Raw genomic sequence first — 20,169 nt, forward strand, 5'->3', positions numbered from 1 at the left:
TCTTAAAATCCAAAAGGTCCCCCCTTCTCTCTTAAAAGGGAAGGCTTAAATCTTGTATGTCCTGCCAAATGCCACCCGTTACAGCTAGAGACTCCGAAAGGGCGCGTTTTACGCCCCTAGGTGTGACTAAAAGTGAAAGGCAGCTCTTTGCGATAACTTTAAAGGAATCCGAGAAAATGCGAAATACGAAACTCTGAAAAGGGAAAAAAATCTTAGTCCTGCCAAATGCCACCGTTACAGTTAGAGACTCCGGAAAGGGCGCGTTGTACGCCCCTCGGTGTGGACTTGAAAGTGTATAAGCAGCTCTGAACCGATAACTGAAAGGAAGACCGAGAAAATTGCGAAATACGAAACTGCCTGAAAAAGGGTGAAAATAAATCTTAAGATACCTGCCAAATGCCACACGTTACAGTTAGAGACTTCCGGTTTGCGTCATTTAGACGCCCTAGGTGTGGGCTTGCAAGTGTAGAAGCACTGAAGCGATAACTTGAAATCCAGCTTTTTTCTTAAAATCCAAAAGTCCCCCTTCTCTCTTAAAAGGGAAGGCTTAAATCTTGTATGTCCTGCCAAATGCCACCCGTTACAGCTAGAGACTCCGTAAAGGGCGCGTTTTACGCCCCTAGGCCATGGCTACAAAAGTGAAACGGAGCACTTTTGCGATAACTTTAAAGGAATCCGAGAAAACTGCGAAATACCGAAACTACATGAAAAGGGAAAACCTAAATCTTGTATGTCCTGCCAAATGCCACCCGTTACAGTTAGAGACTCCGGAAAGGGCGCGTGTTGGGACTTGAAAGTGTATAAGCAGCTCTGAACCGATAACTTGAAAGGAAGACCGAGAAAATTGCGAAATACCGAAACTGCCTGAAAAAGGGGTGAAAATAAATCTTAAGATACCTGCCAAATGCCACACGTTACAGTTAGAGACTTCCGGTTTGCGTCATTTAGACGCCCTAGGTGTGGGCTTGCAAGTGTAGAAGCACTGAAGCGATAACTTGAAATCCAGCTTTTTTCTTAAAATCCAAAAGTCCCCCTTCTCTCTTAAAAGGGAAGGCTTAAATCTTGTATGTCCTGCCAAATGCCACCCGTTACAGCTAGAGACTCCGTAGAAGGGCGCGTTTTACGCCCCTAGGCCATGGCTACAAAAGTGAAAAGGAGCACTTTTGCGATAACTTTAAAGGAATCCGAGAAAACTCCGAAATACCGAAACTACATGAAAAGGGAAAACCTAAATCTTGTATGTCCTGCCAATGCCACCCGTTACAGTTAGAGACTCCGGAAAGGGCGCGTTGTACGCCCCTCGTGTGGACTTGAAAGTGTATAAGCAGCTCTGAACCGATAACTTGAAAGGAAGACCGAGAAAATTGCGAAATACTGAAACTGCCTGAAAAAGGGGTGAAAATAAATCTTAAGATACCTGCCAAATGCCACACGTTACAGTTAGAGACTTCCGGTTTGCGTCATTTAGACGTCCCTAGGTGTGGCTTGCAAGTGTAGAAGCACTGAAGCGATAACTTGAAATCCAGCTTTTTTCTTAAAATCCAAAAGGTCCCCCCTTCTCTCCTAAAAGGGAAGGCTTAAATCTTGTATGTGCTGCCAAATGCCACCCGTTACAGTTAGAGACTCCGGAAAGGGCGCGTTGTACGCCCCTCGGTGTGGACTTGAAAGTGTATAAGCAGCTCTGAACCGATAACTTGAAAGGAAGACCGAGAAAATTGCGAAATACTGAAACTGCCTGAAAAAGGGGTGAAAATAAATCTTAAGATACCTGCCAAATGCCACACGTTACAGTTAGAGACTTCCGGTTTGCGTCATTTAGACGTCCCTAGGTGTGGGCTTGCAAGTGTAGAAGCACTGAAGCGATAACTTGAAATCCAGCTTTTTTCTTAAAATCCAAAAGGTCCCCCCTTCTCTCTTAAAAGGAAGGCTTAAATCTTGTATGTCCTGCCAAATGCCACCCGTTACAGCTAGAGACTCCGTAGAGGGCGCGTTTTACGCCCTAGGCCATGGCTACAAAAGTGAAATGGAGCACTTTTGCGATAACTTTAAAGGAATCCGAGAAAACTCCGAAATACCGAAACTACATGAAAAGGGAAAACCTAAATCTTGTATGTCCTGCAAATGCCACCCGTTACAGTTAGAGACTCCGGAAAGGGCGCGTTGTACGCCCCTCGGTGTGGACTTGAAAGTGTATAAGCAGCTCTGAACCGATAACTTGAAAGGAAGACCGAGAAAATTGCGAAATACTGAAACTGCCTGAAAAAGGGGTGAAAATAAATCTTAAGATACCTGCCAAATGCCACACGTTACAGTTAGAGACTTCCGGTTTGCGTCATTTAGACGTCCCTAGGTGTGGGCTTGCAAGTGTAGAAGCACTGAAGCGATAACTTGAAATCCAGCTTTTTTCTTAAATCCAAAAGGTCCCCCCTTCTCTCCTAAAAGGGAAGGCTTAAATCTTGTATGTGCTGCCAAATGCCACCCGTTACAGTTAGAGACTCCGGAAAGGGCGCGTTGTACGCCCCTCGGTGTGGACTTGAAAGTGTATAAGCAGCTCTGAACCGATAACTTGAAAGGAAGACCGAGAAAATTGCGAAATACTGAAACTGCCTGAAAAAGGGGTGAAAATAAATCTTAAGATACCTGCCAAATGCCACACGTTACAGTTAGAGACTTCCGGTTTGCGTCATTTAGACGTCCCTAGGTGTGGGCTTGCAAGTGTAGAAGCACTGAAGCGATAACTTGAAATCCAGCTTTTTTCTTAAAATCCAAAAGGTCCCCCCTTCTCTCCTAAAAGGGAAGGCTTAAATCTTGTATGTGCTGCCAAATGCCACCCGTTACAGTTAGAGACTCCGGAAAGGGCGCGTTGTACGCCCCTCGGTGTGGACTTGAAAGTGTATAAGCAGCTCTGAACCGATAACTTGAAAGGAAGACCGAGAAAATTGCGAAATACTGAAACTGCCTGAAAAAGGGGTGAAAATAAATCTTAAGATACCTGCCAAATGCCACACGTTACAGTTAGAGACTTCCGGTTTGCGTCATTTAGACGTCCCTAGGTGTGGGCTTGCAAGTGTAGAAGCACTGAAGCGATAACTTGAAATCCAGCTTTTTTCTTAAAATCCAAAAGGTCCCCCCTTCTCTCCTAAAAGGGAAGGCTTAAATCTTGTATGTGCTGCCAAATGCCACCCGTTACAGTTAGAGACTCCGGAAAGGGCGCGTTGTACGCCCCTCGGTGTGGACTTGAAGTGTATAAGCAGCTCTGAACCGATAACTTGAAAGGAAGACCGAGAAAATTGCGAAATACTGAAACTGCCTGAAAAAGGGTGAAAATAAATCTTAAGATACCTGCCAAATGCCACACGTTACAGTTAGAGACTTCCGGTTTGCGTCATTTAGACGCCCTAGGTGTGGGCTTGCATGTGTAGAAGCACTGAGGCGAGGTGCGTATTTCATGCAACAACTTTGACGCATTGCCATTAAGCAACGAACGTTTGTACTCCGATGCGATTTTTAGTTCTTGACGAGGTATTATCAGGGGTCATTATGAAAAAAAAATTTGGTCGAAAAAAACTCACAATCAGGAGTGATTGATGAAAAACCGCACGCCGGTAGTATTTTTTTAGGGGGGTCTAATCAAAGTGGACCACACTGTACGCAAGTTGAGTAAGTCAACCATGAAGTGTGCGCATCCAATATCTTTGCATGGTTAAAAAACTTTATCACAATACAAATTTGATGAGGTCACTTCTTGGTTCACCTGATCGTGTGTAGTAAGTTAGTTCAAGTAGGGCATACCCTGTATACGTAACATTCGTGCGAAGCTCATCTATGTATAATTTATTAATAATTGTAACATATTAAAAAATATTAAATTATTTATGTAAGTGTGAAACTATCCAGGAAAAGGCTCGGCATGAAACGTAATTCTTGGTTACGTCATAGTCTCTGTATCTATGAAAAGCAAGGAAAATATTAAAACAGCATAAGATCGAGTCAAATATGCAAAATGTTTACAGTTGTCTGTGGCAGTTGCGGTTTTTTATATGTACGTAATAATAGGTCTGATTTCTTATTTGTGACAATAGATGCTTATCTCATCATTTTTACCATCAGGGTAATTCCCGTTCAATATTCTTATGTAAAACCGCAACCGCCAACTCGACCATACTCCTGTTTTCTGGAATTTCTAATAACAGTATTTAGAACCGATTTTCCTGACGAAACTCATCATTATTTAATCAGATTTCGTAGTTAACATAAATCTGGTTAACAGAAAAGATGTTGCCAAAACGAATCTCAATTATTCATGCGAGTATCGTTTTGTTTGCTGGATCGAGAGTGAAGTCCAAATTCCAGCGAACCACTCGGCTCCAAAATTACAGATACCGATGGATTACGTGGAGAAAGTGGAGTCAGAAAGTGAGACCTATGCCGTTCGAAATGTGAGGAAAAGTGGGAATTTTGTCATTAATTGCACAAGTAATCAACCCGTCGACTGGAGGTTTAAAGGATCCATTGTAAGATTTAAATTTATTATTTCATGTTATTTTAATGCAATGACACTAATTGGAAATATAAATTTTGTCTACTAGGGGAACACGTTGGTGAAATCGGAGCGGTCAATGACATTTGAGGAGTACGATGGCGACAGAGGGTTCAAGGGAGCATGTTTTTATAGTTCGCTAATATTTTCAAAAATTGAGAATGAAATATCTGGCCAGTATTTTTGCATCGTAAAGCCCAAACTGGATTTAAATCCGTACAAACAGCAGGGTTTACAACGGAAAATTACTCTACTGTCAGGTATTTTTAAATTATAATCATAAAACCTATTAATTCTCTCGCCTTTAATTTGACATACACTCTCAAAAATGTAGCGTACTTCTCGAAAAGTAAAATGAATGTAACCCTAAACCGAGAATAAGAAGGTATTTTAAGAGTAAGTTCAGTTGCTCTAAATCTAGTAAGCGATCCTTCTAACTCTGAAAAAACCATACTTGGCAATAACTTAAAAATGAGTCCACATCTACCCCCATTAAAGTTAGGAGAACTTCATTGCGAGTAAGCCTACCGCAATTCACCCGCCCTTCTTGATTTGCACTTTGGACTTTATTAGTCTATTCCAGATTTACACATTTCCCTCATTTATTCCGGAATTTACATTCCTATTTTTAAAATTCCAAAATGTGTGATGCGGAGATTCAAAGATTGTTAACTCAACTTAATCTTGGAAAATACTGTCAGTTGTTTAAAGGTAAGATCTATTTTAAATTCCATTCTACATTTTTTAAAGTTAAAACTCTTAGTTTTGCACGTTTTTTTAACAGACAACAATCTAACCGACGATTCTTTACAACACCTTCAAAAAGATGACCTCATCCACGTCGTTCCAGTCCTTGGTGATCGGATTCTGATATGGAATGGAATAAATAAGTTGCAGTCTGATTCGGTATATGTTTGTTTTGTTTGTGAAAAGAGATTTAAACTTTTAAAATTGTATTCTGATCACTTAAAAAATGATCATAAATTACTGGGAGCCGATTCACATAGGTGTGTTCATTGTGGTGGCTTATATCAAAGAAAGCCATACATCAGCCATTTAAAAAATGCTTTCAAGTTCCATAAGTTGCTATTGAGTGAAAATTTTCTCCCTGAAAATTACGAGGAAAGAAATCCACCAATTGAAAATATGAAAGTAGTTCACGCAGATTTTCTTGACCGAAGTTTCACAAAAGATTGCGACAATGATATTAACAAAGAACTTCGTGAATTAATTTTCAAATTGATTGCAGGAATTTTGCGTTCAGGAAAGGTCCCAATGAGCACAAAAGACGAGATTTTAACTTTAATTAAGGAGTTTACCGTAATGATCTTAGGAGAGGCTGTTTGCAGATCCATTATAATATTAAAAAGTAACGAAACATTAAGTGAAAAGTTATTTAAGCTTGAACAAATTAAAAACTTAGCTCACGTGTTCTCTTCGTTTGATAGTAAACACAAGTTAGACAAGCTTTTAATTGACGGAAATTTGTTTATTCCTGCTCGAGAAATAGTTTTGGACACAGATTTACATTTTCCATTAAAAATTGGGAACCAGCGACAAGTTTACAGACCAATTAAGCTTCAATATGTTTCAATACGTGACTCAATTTTCCAATTATTACAGAAACCAGGCTTTTACGACATACTTGACAAACAACAGTCATATTCAGGGAGAAAATTTTCATCATTTCGAGATGGAAAGTTTTTTCGCGATTCCAACTTTCCATCTCAGGTAATTTTTATAAATATATACTTTGACGAGGCTGAGGTTGCTAATCCTTTGGGGTCCAAAAATGGGAAACATAAGTTGGCAAACTTTTACTATTCAATCCAAGATATGCCTTGTCATTATAATAGTTCAATTGAAAACATAATATTGCTCTGTTCCCTTAAAAGTGAGGATTTAAAGATATTATCTCCAAACTCGGTTATGAATATCATTGTCAAAGAGCTTTTATTTCTTTGGGAAACTGGGATAAATTTCAATCACAATGGCAAAACTATTAATATCAAAGTTGCATTGTCCCAAATATCGGGTGACAATTTAGGATTGCACACCATATTAGGTTTTTCCGAGGGATTTAATGCCAATTATCCATGCAGGCGTTGTAAAATGCATAAGCATGATTGTCAAACCGCTGTGACCGAAAACCCCGGAGTATTGCGATCAATTGAGAATTATAATCAGGATGTTGAATTTAGAAATCTTTCTGCTACTGGTATAAATTTTGAATCCGTGATAAATTCACTTCCATATCACCACGTAACGAAAGTGTTCGTGTTTGATATTATGCACGACCTACTGGAAGGGGTAGTTCCTGATTTACTCAATTTAATGATCAGTTTAGGAATTAAAAACAAGCGTTTCAATTTGGATAAGCTGAATTATCGAATTGAATCCTTTGATTATGGACGGCACTTCCGTAGAAGTAAACCGTCTCAAATTAAAGCCTCAGTGCTAAAGGGTGACACAAAGTCAGGACAAAATGCTTCTCAAAATTTGTGTTTGCTCGTCTCTTTACCGTTAATACTTGGCGATTTAATGCCACACGATGATCCTGTATGGAAACTATTTTTGCTATTACGAGAAATTTGTGACATAATTCTTTCGCACATTATTACGAAGGGTGGCCTTATTTACTTGGACTCTCTTATTTCTGAATTCTGTTGTAATTATCAAGAATTATTCAAACGAAAACTGAAACCTAAACATCATCATCTTCTTCATTATTCAGGTTCAATTGTTCAAATCGGTTCTCTAAGGCAGTACTGGAGCATGACTTACGAAGCTCGACACAAAGTATTCAAAACTACAGCGCATACGGTGTGCAATTTTAAGAATATACCCAAAACATTGGCTTATAGGCATCAGCTTGGGCGATGTTTTTCTTTAATCTCAAAAAAATGTATTTTCACCGTGCACATTCGTAGTCCCTAAATACGAATTTATTCAGTTGAATGACTTTGTGCATGCTGAGCTTGTGGCTGATCATTTCCATTTCCAAGAAAATCCTATAATCAAAATATCAAATCTTGTTGAATCCAATAATTCTGAATTTAGAGTAGGAGGTTTTGTAATATTGAAATATTGCACGCTTTTCCAGAGTTCGGGGAAAATTGAAGGAATTTTATTAGAGGACGACGATTGTACTTTCATAGTAACCGAATTTTCTAGCAAGCTTGTGACACATTTGTCAGCCTACCAAATTTGTAAGTCGAATAAAATTCGATTAGTAGATCTGCATGCAATTAAGCATTACCAGCCCTTATACACAATGCATTCGTTTTTTGACAATGATGTCAACGAATATATTAGTGTTCCATTTAAATTAGTTTGAGTAATTCAATTTATTTTTATTACCAAGGTCTGACGTAAATGAATACCGAACTAATCCACTAAATTAACATAAATTTTAAGTACTTTGATATAATATAATAATTTATTTTGTGACAAGCGCGTCGAAGACGACAATCAAAGTTTGTTCACTTCCTCATTGATAAGCAACCGAGAACTTCTTGAACGAGGACTAAGATTACCAACCGACATTCTGCTATCCAAAAGGGCAGAATTATCCTCCCCATCATCTTCTATTACTCATCAGGTACGAATGAAAAATAACCAAATTTTCTAGCTGCTCAGTTTATTAATTTGTATTATTTTATATTTAGCAACTACCTTCAAGTCAAACGATTTTTCTTGAAGTAATCAGAGAGAACGAACCGTTAAGCCAAAATTCCACTGCATCAACTTCAGATTCCATAGAATTGGCCACCACTTCTGGTTCCTCATTCACAAGACCAGTGGAATCCAGCCCGGTTATAAATACTAAATTAAATATTTTAAGTACATTGTTCTCTTCCATATTTTTTGTGTGCTCAATACGATTATCTGGCTTCGTCAATTTCAGAGCGCTCCCATACATGAACATCGATTTTATAATTTCGTAAGTCTTCGACAAGTGTTGCAAGTTTCTGGGTTGCTAAGCTTTTCGTATACAATTTTTTAATGGGGGTAATATTTGCAGGATATTGATGCGGTTTTGCGAAAAAATGATGCAGTGAAGCATATACTATTTCAGAAGATCCCAGCCAAGAAAATGGTGGTTAAGGATGACCGTCAGACCATCGCCGCCAGTACTGGTGGATGCTATCATTGAAAATCTTGAACATGGTACGTTACAGGCAAACAATAAAAGATTTTATTTGATTCAATTAGTCGCCGTTTATAGCCCAAGTAAGCAAGCAATGGACCAAATGGCAAAAGATCTTGTCGGAAAATATCCAGCCCTAGGGGACCCCAGACGCAAGCATCTCGGTTACCAGATGTGGTTCATGGGTAGCAGCGATGGCCCCGGCGAGCGGATTTTTGGAGGAAAGGCTTACAAATAAGCGAAAAAAAATCTCCGATAAAAAACTTCTGTCTACTTCAGCTACAAAGTGTAACGAATTGGATTTGCCCGTTTTGAATTGGATATCTGATGACGAGGATGGTGAGATTTTTTAACCTTTATAACCTTTAATGACCACTTGACTTCTCGCCCATTTGGTAGCCAAACACTCTGCAAATTTTGCTGTCATTGTAATACCCTGTTAATATATAGATGATCCAGATCCGGAGGAAGGAATTCTGGAGTATATTCGCCAGAATTTTGGAACTGATGTTGACTCGGCAATGAAAAATACCGTTTTTCAACGTCGCACAGTGATACGCCGACTTAACGCGGTAAATGTAGATATTCTGGATAATTTAGTAGTATCCATGCCTCGACTTTTCGATACAGAGGGGATGGTATGTACAAATTATGTTATATGAAAGTACGCAAGAGTTAACTTAACAGGATTACTTTATCAAAATATATACATATATAGATAACTCAAGATTTCGATTGCCGTCATCCTGCACTGGCCTTCGTGATGTACGACCGGTGGCCAAGGGTATCTCGAAAAATCCTGGAATATGCAGAAGAGAGTGGAATCGACTACTTGAAAAAATTCGGTGTGATGAAGAGTCGTTATGACCTGTCCTCCGGTACTTTATTACCAAATAATTATTTTTAACTCAAAGTTATGTATTTTTTTGTTCCTTAGATGACGTTACAATACTGGCTTATTGCGTATTGCCGTTTGTGCTTCCATCGTGTGGCCGACGGGCCGCATCCGACAACTTGGAGGACCAGTTTGACGATGGAGAACTGCCTATGGTGACTACGAGAGGAAAACGTAAGGCAAAAGCCGCTGGTCGTCCCCCCAAGAAAACCATGTCGATTCTGAAAGCGTCGGACTTGGACGTATACAAAAGCATGTTTGTTGTAAAACCGGTGCGTTATCGTTTGTACTATAATCTTAGGGCAATTATGTATAATCTCATTCTAATTAATATGCAATCTTCTTTTTGCCAGAAAAATACTCATGTAGCCGAAATTCTTAAGATGAACACACACCAAGCTCCGTTTTTACTTGCCCTGGGGACTATGGCCGATCTGCAGTTTGATTCATTTTTTATCATCATTCATAAGGTTGCCATTCCATGCGGTTCAAAATTTTGAAAGCCTTTGACTCATTGACTAAGATTTTCACCGTGTTGCCACTTCCGTTTCCAGTTGAATCGTTTAACCATTGGTTATTTATTTATCACGGTGTATTTGGTAAACCTTGCCAATCAAATCTTCCACCCGTTTGTACAGGCGTTGATTGGACAAATTATGCAGAATATTTAACTGTTTCAAAGCTTGTTTTACTGTTAATAATATTTCAAACATTTTTTGCTACACTGTAATATTATTTTTAACCTACCTATGAAAGTAATTGAATTGTAAAACTTAATAGTTGTGAAATAATAAATCGCACTCACACAAATAAATATATTTTTCCCCGTTTTTAACTGAACTTCTAAATTAGTAAGGCGAGCCCCGGACAGAGTAAGCCATATACTCAAAATCGTGTTCACTTTTACTTAGAATCGGGCAGAATTGCATCATATCGAGTAAAATCTTACTATGTATCGTTCAAGCCCTATGCATAATTTGGAGCATGCTACAACTCTGAGTGGAGTAAGTACGCTTACTCCAGACTAGTTGCTACACGCATTACTCCGGGCAGCGTCGAAGCACTTTGACTACCTATTGGAGTGACATTTTACTCCATTCGAAGCGAAAATTTTTAAGAGGTGTAGAAAATTTGTATGCAAAATTAGGCCACACAATTTCCAATCGTTGTTTTAAATCAAAAGATACCTTTACGCGGTGACATCATCTTCGATGTGAAAAATTGAAATGAAATCAACAGAAAATTTGGTGGATTTGGTCGATCCAAAAATATATTAAGGAAGTGATTGAGTATATACCAATCAAAAGCTGTATATAAGTTTAAACAAGTTGAAGTCGAAAATTATGAAGGGGTGTAGTAACTTTTTTTGTGTTCATTTCCATGTAATTTAGCTTTGAAACCATGCATCTTGGCTAAACAAATCTATGATATCTTGAAATATAAGTACTTATTCTGTAAAATTCAGAAAATTTCATAAGAAAATTACTATAAGAAACAAAGTTGCACATGATTATGCCTATGTAGCAAGCGTCCGTACCCCGTACTAATATGTATGTATATTGGGCTCACTCTACGTATATATGTACATACTACCCTAACTTGTTGGTTTACATTAAATCGTGACCATTTTTGTTTTCATTTGAATAATTTCAGTATTATGATGACCTTTCGAACGTAACTATTAAAAAGTACAAGGATATGGTGATTAAATCTTGTGGCTGCAAGTGAATAATGTATGTACATACAACTGCGGTGTTGCAGATATACATACATATTTGTGTAATTTGCACTTGTTTACATACACACGTATCTATCAGTATATATGTGCGCAACCTTAAAAATTTATTACCACTTTTGTTATTTCAATTTTTCTTTTTTTATAAAAAAATGCGAATCTTTGTACTATATGCATTATACATGTACCTTTATGGGCCTAAAGGCCCCAAAAAGCCTTCAATAAATCAATCCATCAATATGGCGAGTTATTAGGGAGATTGGGAGTTTACGTTTACGCACAAATTTTAACACGTATGTACACGTTAAATTCCCATATGGTTTGGACAAGTTGTCCATTAAGAACAACAGTAATTTATCTGTTATGGTTAGATAGCCACACACAATTTATCTTAATTGAGGAACTGGGTAATTTGTGTGTTGTTCTTATTAGTTGGCATGCACACCTTTGCAATTCGCCGAGATCCCTTCATGAAAATTTTACAAACTGACTGCATTCATTTTGAGCAATCGCAATGTAGGAAACTCCTTTCATAGGACAAACTTTATTGGTGATTACAGGTAATTGCTTAAAATAGGGATATTCACCTTTTCGGGTAACACAATAACGGATCCTGCAGGTTAACCCGGTGGGTTTCAATTAGTTTTAATACTTGTTTATCAGCGAAATCGGTTCAGTTGCCGTCCTACCAGACGAAATCAGGTTGAGTGTTACATGTCGAAATTCCACCTGGACAAGAATTAAATGAGGTATACTACTTCAATATTTCTACATAGGTACATACGTATTTAAATGATTTTTACATTTTACGTAATTTTTTCTTGATAGGTTGAAAGCCATACACCGCCCAGTAGTAAACTGCCCAGCAAGATTCAGCACTAGCTTATAAGCCAATTATCGCGACAAATATCGTTAATTGACAAATAATGCATTTCACTCATTCCCCTTCATGTCCCTTCAGTAAAATAAAGTAAACAATTAGCTAAGTGTGCATCACATCGAATACATAACTTTGTTGACATGGTCAATACAATTATTTAGTCATACATAGATTAATCAATTAATCATTCCAGTCACCATTTGTTCAGTTGGAGAAGTCGTCGAACATAATGCATCCTTAAGACATACAGTCAGAAATAATGTGGTCACTTAAAAGAAAAATTCCAAAAATGGGGAAAACCGTCAGACCGCTTTCAAAATTGGAAACCAAGTCAATTTTACCTTCCCTCCTTACAAAACAACTTTTACCCTTATTTGTCATCCTGCGTATTACGGGGCGCTGTCCGTTGGAATATAACACTTTCGGGAATTACACGGACTACAGTTTCAGTCGGAAATGTCTCAAAAGTCTGTGGACTCCACTTGTTTCCGCGATCGCGTCATTGTTCATCATGGCCATCGGTCTACTTCAATTTGGTGCGCTCGGGGTATCAGTACTTTCCAACAGGAGGAATGTACGTACGTATGTCCATATTTATTTTATCAGAAATTATTTCGTAATTAGCTAATTAACCTCTTGGGTAGCTTGTCAAAGTTTATGAAAAGCTAACCATTCAGTACCTAGTTCTTTCACTGGTGAAGGACATTTTCTGAGTTCCGAAAACTCAAAAACCTTGAAAATTTCACTTTTAAACCCAGCGTACATAGATTCAGAAAAAGTTGAAATTTTTGGAAGAGGTGGCACAAACGTCACGCTTTCCTATGGAAATTTTTACCTTTTAGCACCGAATGTTTTAACATTTTGCATATTTTATTTACAATTTTGGCGGGTCTAGGGAAAAATTAAGACTGTGTCAAATCGGAAGCCAAGAGGTTAATTTGTTTTCCTAAATACATATGTAGCTGGCCCGTAGTCGCTAATGGAAATGCAACCTGGATCGGGCCACCACGAAATCTCCCCGTCTCGCGTTAACCCTTGGGTTGCTGTCTTCCGCCGAAATCGTGTCCATTTTGCACATCGCGATGGAATACTTCATCTCGTGGTGGACAACGCCTCAACTCGTAAAGTATCTGAATGACTGGAACCCAACCCAGGGATCATTTTCGGAACAGAAATATGGAAACGTGGACATTACCAAATTCGGAATATATTTTCCACCGCGTATTTTATCGGAACGGTGCCATTATTTTCGGTTTTAGTTTCTAATTTCAGATATACGTTTTGTCCTGGATTTTCCCATTTATGTCGTACTGCATCAACTCTACTGGTCTAATTTCAACGGGTGCCTATGTTCTGGATGATATTAAAGTTGTACTGTTGCTGAAATGTGTTGAGGGATGTTTTTCAGAGGTTCGCATTATACAAACAGTTCTTAAAATTAGACACTTGTGTAATAGGCAAACTCACGTCAAACTTTCACAAATCTACCATATTTTACAAACTTCGCAAATTTTATCACATCAGCAGAACTTTTGCGAAATTTGGAAAGATTTCGAAAACTTTTTATGAACAAGGATTGCATTTTGGGTTACAAGTTTACCCAGGTGATAGGCAGGCATGTTTTTCGTACATATGTACTTGCGAAAATTATTTCCCAAACTCTCCGTCAGAAATTACGAAATTTGTGAAGAAATATTTTGCAAAGTCCGCTATTTACAGCAAATTTTTTAGGATAGACAAATTCGATAAATGGAGTTAGCGATGGGAATATGACGTTGTCGTAAGTACGCCACAATTTTATTAAATTTTGCATCTGAACAATTTTATATTTCAGATCCGCAAACAAATTCAGTCGACTAGTTTCTCTGATAAAGTCCAACTTCGTAATTTGCAAGGGCTTCTTGTAATGGTGCGATCACGAGCAGAGTCGTGTGGCCGATATTTGACCATTTCTCAAATTTTGTCAATCCTTTCTCAATTTATTACACGTCCGCAACCCTCTACATTTGCGTTACGCTCCAGTTGGAGTCCGAAATACTTTGTGGTGTTGGGACAAATGTCGTTTTTTCAGTTTGTGGTCACTTTGCCGGGTTGTAATAAAATTTGGGCTGCGACCGACGTGACGGAAGAGGTAGACAATTCATAGTTTTTGAACAAGGAGGAATTTTTTAAGACAAAAACATGGCACGATTTTACAAATTTTTAGGACAAGAAAATTGCCAAGATTATCAAAGACAAGGAATTATTGATGGTGGAGGACGATTTAAATCGGGAGGTACATATTTCGATGTATTAATCAATTGTTAAATTTTCTATTTAATGTAAATTAATTTAATATGGATTTTATGAACAATTAATTACTTAATAGTTCTATTCATCTATTTATGTAGCTACAAAGTATTTACACCCTTTTAGACACGTGTCCAACGGAAATTTCATTAAACAATTATGTGACATTGAACAATTCTCTGATTTTGGGGGGTACGACCTTTTAATTTGTTTTTTGATACGAAATACAAATCTATCTGTGTAAATAATATGTACAATTTTGTTCGTCTCGGTTTTCAGATCTTTGGCCAAGCGTGCACACTTTTCATAGTGTTTATGCAATTCAATGCTTCTTAACATACTTTATTTTTAGTGTGCATTCTTAGTATAGGTTAATTGTGTATACTGATCGTTGTCATTCGATTAGTGGCAATTATTTACATATTTAACGACTAGAAATTATTAAGTAGCCGAAGGAACGTTATTGTTGCGAGGATGACAAAGTAAATAAATCATGCATACCGACAATTTTATAGCATATTCGATGAAGAATTTAAGCACTTCGCTTTCCGCTGTTAAATTATGTATTAGATATTGCTGAAGTTAATTAATGATCTACACTAATCGAGATTTTATATTATTGCGGAACAGTGATTGTCGAGAGACTCATCTACATAAGTTGGGCCCGTTAGACGGGCCTACGTAACTTGTACATACATACACAGTTAGAAATCCGGTATAGTCACGCAGGTATTGATTTCTGGGTATTAAATTTGGTATTAAAATTATACCGGGGGGTACAGAGTTGCTAACTCCATGGTAAAGGTTTAATAACAAGATATTACCATACGGTATTATTAATTAATACCACTTTGGTAGAGTCATATATGAATACTGTGTGGTACTAATTTGATACCGGATTTCTAAAAGTGTACATATGTACAAAAATTAATTAATTAGTGGGATATGCACGTATGTACATACAATTCGGGATATTCATCATTCCTAAAAGCGAGACACTAGTAAAAAGTCCTGATGCCAGTTCCATGGATTTTTTTCCCATTTGTACTATTAAAATAAAGGCTTCATTTAAGACGCGCTACCACTTTAGATCATAGCTCGCAGTTTGTCTATGAACGGCCCGTGGTCCATCATTTATTTAACATTATGGACCACGGGCCGTTCATAGACAAACTGCGAGCTATGCTTTCGATGGGGTTTGGAAAGTTATAAATGATGAGTGGAAGAAGATTACTCTTGCAGATATAGGAAAAGTAATGAATTCATGAAAACGACGATTATGCTTGGTTGGTTATCCAGAAGTCTGGGGAACATGTTGAACAAACAAAACAAATGCATAAACGCCGGATACAATAATAATAGGTAGGGTTATCATCTATGTAGAAAAGGATGACTCATCCCCTCCCTGTACGTGGAAATGGTAGTGAATATGTATTGACCACGCGGTATTGGAATTATCCAATAAATTCCTGCAGCAATACACTTCTGTATTATTTACACAGGCAGGATGTAAATCATTGACGTGAGCAAGTACATATTTACATAACACACGTTCAATACAATCGCAGTTGAGTTGGGAATCGAATTAGACTTTGTCACTTGCCATGATAATGATAACAAGATAATTAAATTAAATGGATGAGGAGAATATGTAAGGCCGACAGTGGGTTATAAAAATAACAAAATATTTTCAATGTATAATTTTTGTAGCAATCTGAGTATCAAATTCACGGTTTAGTCTAATTTTTTGTGTAATGCTATATATTTTTTACGAATGAAAAAAAATTTAAAAAATTGTCTGAAACAAAACAAAATTTTTTTTTGTTTCAGACGATTTTTATTTTATTAAATTTGTAAAAACTATATAACATTACAAAAAATTAACCAAAGTGTGAATGTGATTCAGACGATTGTTAAATTACATGAAAATGTTTTGAATTAGATTTTCTCTGATGTGCACCACATCTAAAACACAATCGCTGTCGCAGAAACAAAATTAAACAAAATAAGCGATTACCAGCCCTAGAGGAGAATTTTCTAAATACATCATTTACTTTTAAAACTTACTTAATTTATTCTGAAATTTTGTATTAAATAATTTGATATTTCAGAGCACAAATCTTTGCATATCTACATACTTTCCACGAATTTGAATCCGTACGACTTACTTACATACATAAATACATACAGGTATGCATTGCTGAAACGTTGTGCATATGGGAAAAAATGATTTTATCCAGGGACCGCAGAAGCTTGGGGACATAGGGGACAATGTCCCCAGAGACATGCAACTTTTACTACACTTGCAATTTTATTGGGCTTCTCTCTTCCTGTGTCACAGTCCTATTTATGTTGGTATCATCCCCATAATGCCCCTCACAGCTCTGCGGTCCATGATGCAATCAATAACAAATTGTTATTAATTCCAGTATCGGTATTACATCATCACACCCGCATCATTCATACATACATAAATAATTAATTAATAATGAAAACTTGTCAATATATTTACATACTTATCGTTGCTGAAGTATGCAAAGGAGCCATGTCCATTTTTGGCTGGTGATATCCTCTAATTGGAACGGAAGCCCATGTTGAAACTTACGAGAAAGTAGGGACAAAAGTGGACATGTCTCCTTTGGAAACTTCAAAGACGATGTGTATGTATTTCATACATAACGAATCGTCCAGTCGGGTCAATTACAGCTGCCTATATAAACACACATTACATATGCACATATGTACATCAATCAATCCCCATCGTGAAGGGCAGATAAACAAATCAGTCAACGTTTGACACTGGAACATAACAAACACTAATTGGCTAAGCTTTAAACTTAGGATTAATAATTCATCATTACATACATACATATGTATGTACATAAGTGATAATTATTATGTACGAATGGAGAAATGGGTAGACAAGTCGTACGACAATGTGACGTAAAAGGTGTCGTAGAGATCTGATTAAGGAGGGGGGACCTCTACCCCTCACCACCAGATTTTGATCTCCTTTGGATATGTGGGAGGGCCCCATGAGTCTACTAAAAACCCTGAAGTGGTTTTATTCCATGGCCCCATTTGCGCCCGCCACAGCCCCTCAACTGCTTGAAAAACACTAAAAAAGCCCTGTTTTCGTTCGTAAAAATCTTCACCAAAAATCGAATTTTCATCCGATTTTGAAAATTTTTGCATCATTATAGTCCCAGATAGTTGCTTGATCATATCCAACAACAAACTCAACTTTTTCAAAATTTTTGATTTTTTCGAAGACATACCCCTGGTCAGGAAATTTTAGAAAATATTAAAAAAATTTAAAACAGCCGAGCTTGATATCGGATGTGATAAAGCAACTATTTAGGATCACAATAGTGCAAGAAATTTCAAAATTCGAACAAAATTGGATTTTTGGCGAGCCTTTGAAGATGTTGATTTTTGTATATCTTTTCCCTTTCAGGGGGTGTGGCGGGCGCAAATGGGGCCATGGAATAAAAACCACTTCAGGGTTTTGGTAGACTCATAGGACACTACCACATATCCAAAGGAGATCCAAATCTGGTGGTGAGTGGTAGAGGTCCCCTCCTCCTAAGTGACAAAGTTCTACTCGATAACGTGACCGTATTTATATACGCATTAGACATTCGGGTCAATCAGGTACAAATGAATTTTTACCAAAAATGGAGTGTCCACCCCGTACGACCTCTTGAAGCATGTGAATACAACAATGGTTGAAAAAGGGCGGGGGTACTACTACGGGGTGCGACTAGTCATGCGCTAATTGATGTCCTAAACCAAAATCGATTCATGCGTAGTGCAGGTACATAAATATTTTACAAGTTAAATAGGATTTGAGACAGTTAACTGACACAATCATCATATTTACATATGTGTGTAACGCGGTAGTTAAACAGTTAACTATGATTTTATAATTTTTTTTAGTCCAATTAGCTAAAACTGTTGCCGTCTTGTCACAAGATGTACCATGTCCGGACATGAAAATAGGTGTGAAGCCTCCAGATGGATTAGCGCCCTTGAAGGATTGTTGGTTCCACATCCACAGGTATACAGAGTGATTGGAGATTTCGAGAACCCTTGCAAAATGTCTCATATTGCCACACCCACTGGCGGGATTTTGATTTTGCGGTCGGAATTGTGTTCCTCCACTCAATTGCAACACACTTGCCAGCCTCAAAAATTTTCGAAATGGCGTTGGAAATTGATCCTTTCCTTGAGAAGACCGTCAAGGAGTTTTCCAACAATGAACTTCGATATAAAAAAATAAGGGGAACTTTGTTGAAGGGGTGGGTAACATTAGTTCGACATACATACGTAATATTATTTAAAATGTTGAAAAACGGCGATAAAAAACATCATTGGACCTCCCCCACACACGAAATGCGTAACCATCAAGAAAGGTAAATCCGTCATCATTGAAGAAATTGGACCTCATGACCACGAAGGAAACCCCATCAAGTCAGCGACAAATTGGAAAGTCTTTGGGGATGTGCCAGGGTTACATTAACACTACATATTCACCATAAACTACTTAAACAAACTGTGAAAAAATATAAAGTTCAATGACAAAGCAAAGTCATAAAGTGACCAGGAAATTAAATTTTCGAAGCCAATAAGGGGTCACCTTGCAGGAAAAAGGTCCGAATTTCCTGTCACACTTGACGAGGCATTGTGTTATTTTCAGGATTGCAAAATAACACGACAAATTTTCTACACAAAGGACTGCAAAAACCGTAATAATTATGTGTGTCAGAAAAGAGAAAAGTTTAGTGACAAACTCATGGTTGTTGGTGCAATGACTGGCCGGGGGTGGTGAATTTGATTCCTGTCCGCACAAACGATTAATTAGAAGATTAATTCGAAGGACTATGTGGACAATAGTTTAAAAATAATTTTGGAGAAAAAAATTCCATCTATCCACCAGGGCGAGCTGGAGAAAGTGTAGGATCATCACGATGCCGCATCATCCCATACTGCCAGATTCACCCAAGCGTATGCGGCGCAGTTGAAGGCGAATCTCGGAGTTACTTTGATAAGTAACGAAGATATACTTGTCAAGTCACATGATAGCAGTCGCATGGATTTTTTTGAACTTGGGTACTTGAAACAACGACTTTTCAAGCGGCGAGGTAATTCCATTGCAGGAGTTCGGAAACTTCTCAACGAGGAATAGGATGTAATTACACCGGAAACGTGCCGAACTGTGTACGCCGGATGGAAGCGACGACTGCAGATGTTCGGCATAACGTACGGAGAACACATACAAAATGTTTAGATTGTTGATAGACATCAATTGCAATTACAATTTCGAAAATAAGAAGGGTTCTCGTAATCTCCAATCACCCTCTGTACATACATACGTCTAATCTTATTTACATAAGCCAGTTCCATGCAAATTTGCATATCAGGATCCGATTTTACAAACTCATTAAAATAAATTTTTAATACTTTAACAAATGTTTCCAGAACCATTAAGCCCAGGAAAACAGATCGAACGGCTGCAACGTCTCGAAAAGTGGAAGTCTCACAAGGTGATTTCCTTCCTGAGCGCGGGATCGTTTGGTTTTGTTTTTAAAATCGCGAAAGCAAGACGTCTCCGCCAACCGCGGTGAAACTTGTGCTTGACGAAACACATCGAACCAAATTGGATGAATCGGACGAGTTA

The 20,169-nt window shown here is 37.8% G+C and overlaps 2 protein-coding genes across 2 annotated transcripts; both read left to right on the plus strand.

Annotated features, from left to right (window-relative positions):
- Window positions 1-4,908: 4,908 nt before the first annotated feature.
- On the plus strand, window positions 4,909-8,696 carry LOC118433757. Its single transcript, XM_035845986.1, has 6 exons — window positions 4,909-5,251; window positions 5,325-5,446; window positions 7,995-8,141; window positions 8,209-8,355; window positions 8,448-8,483; window positions 8,565-8,696. The coding sequence occupies exons 1-6, from the start codon at window positions 5,182-5,184 to the stop codon at window positions 8,694-8,696; spliced, it is 654 nt and encodes a 217-aa protein (XP_035701879.1). The 5' UTR covers window positions 4,909-5,181.
- Window positions 8,697-8,884: 188 nt separating this feature from the next.
- Window positions 8,885-10,210, plus strand: LOC118433758. The gene is made up of 5 exons (XM_035845987.1): window positions 8,885-9,029; window positions 9,141-9,328; window positions 9,409-9,568; window positions 9,628-9,857; window positions 9,939-10,210. Exons 1-5 carry the CDS (start codon window positions 8,885-8,887, stop codon window positions 10,083-10,085), a joined length of 870 nt encoding a protein of 289 aa, XP_035701880.1. The 3' UTR covers window positions 10,086-10,210.
- Window positions 10,211-20,169: the final 9,959 nt, after the last annotated feature.

Source organism: Folsomia candida, unplaced genomic scaffold (assembly GCF_002217175.1).
Source record: "Folsomia candida strain VU population unplaced genomic scaffold, ASM221717v1 Fcan01_Sc107, whole genome shotgun sequence".
Classification (NCBI taxonomy): Eukaryota; Metazoa; Arthropoda; class Collembola; order Entomobryomorpha; family Isotomidae; genus Folsomia; species Folsomia candida.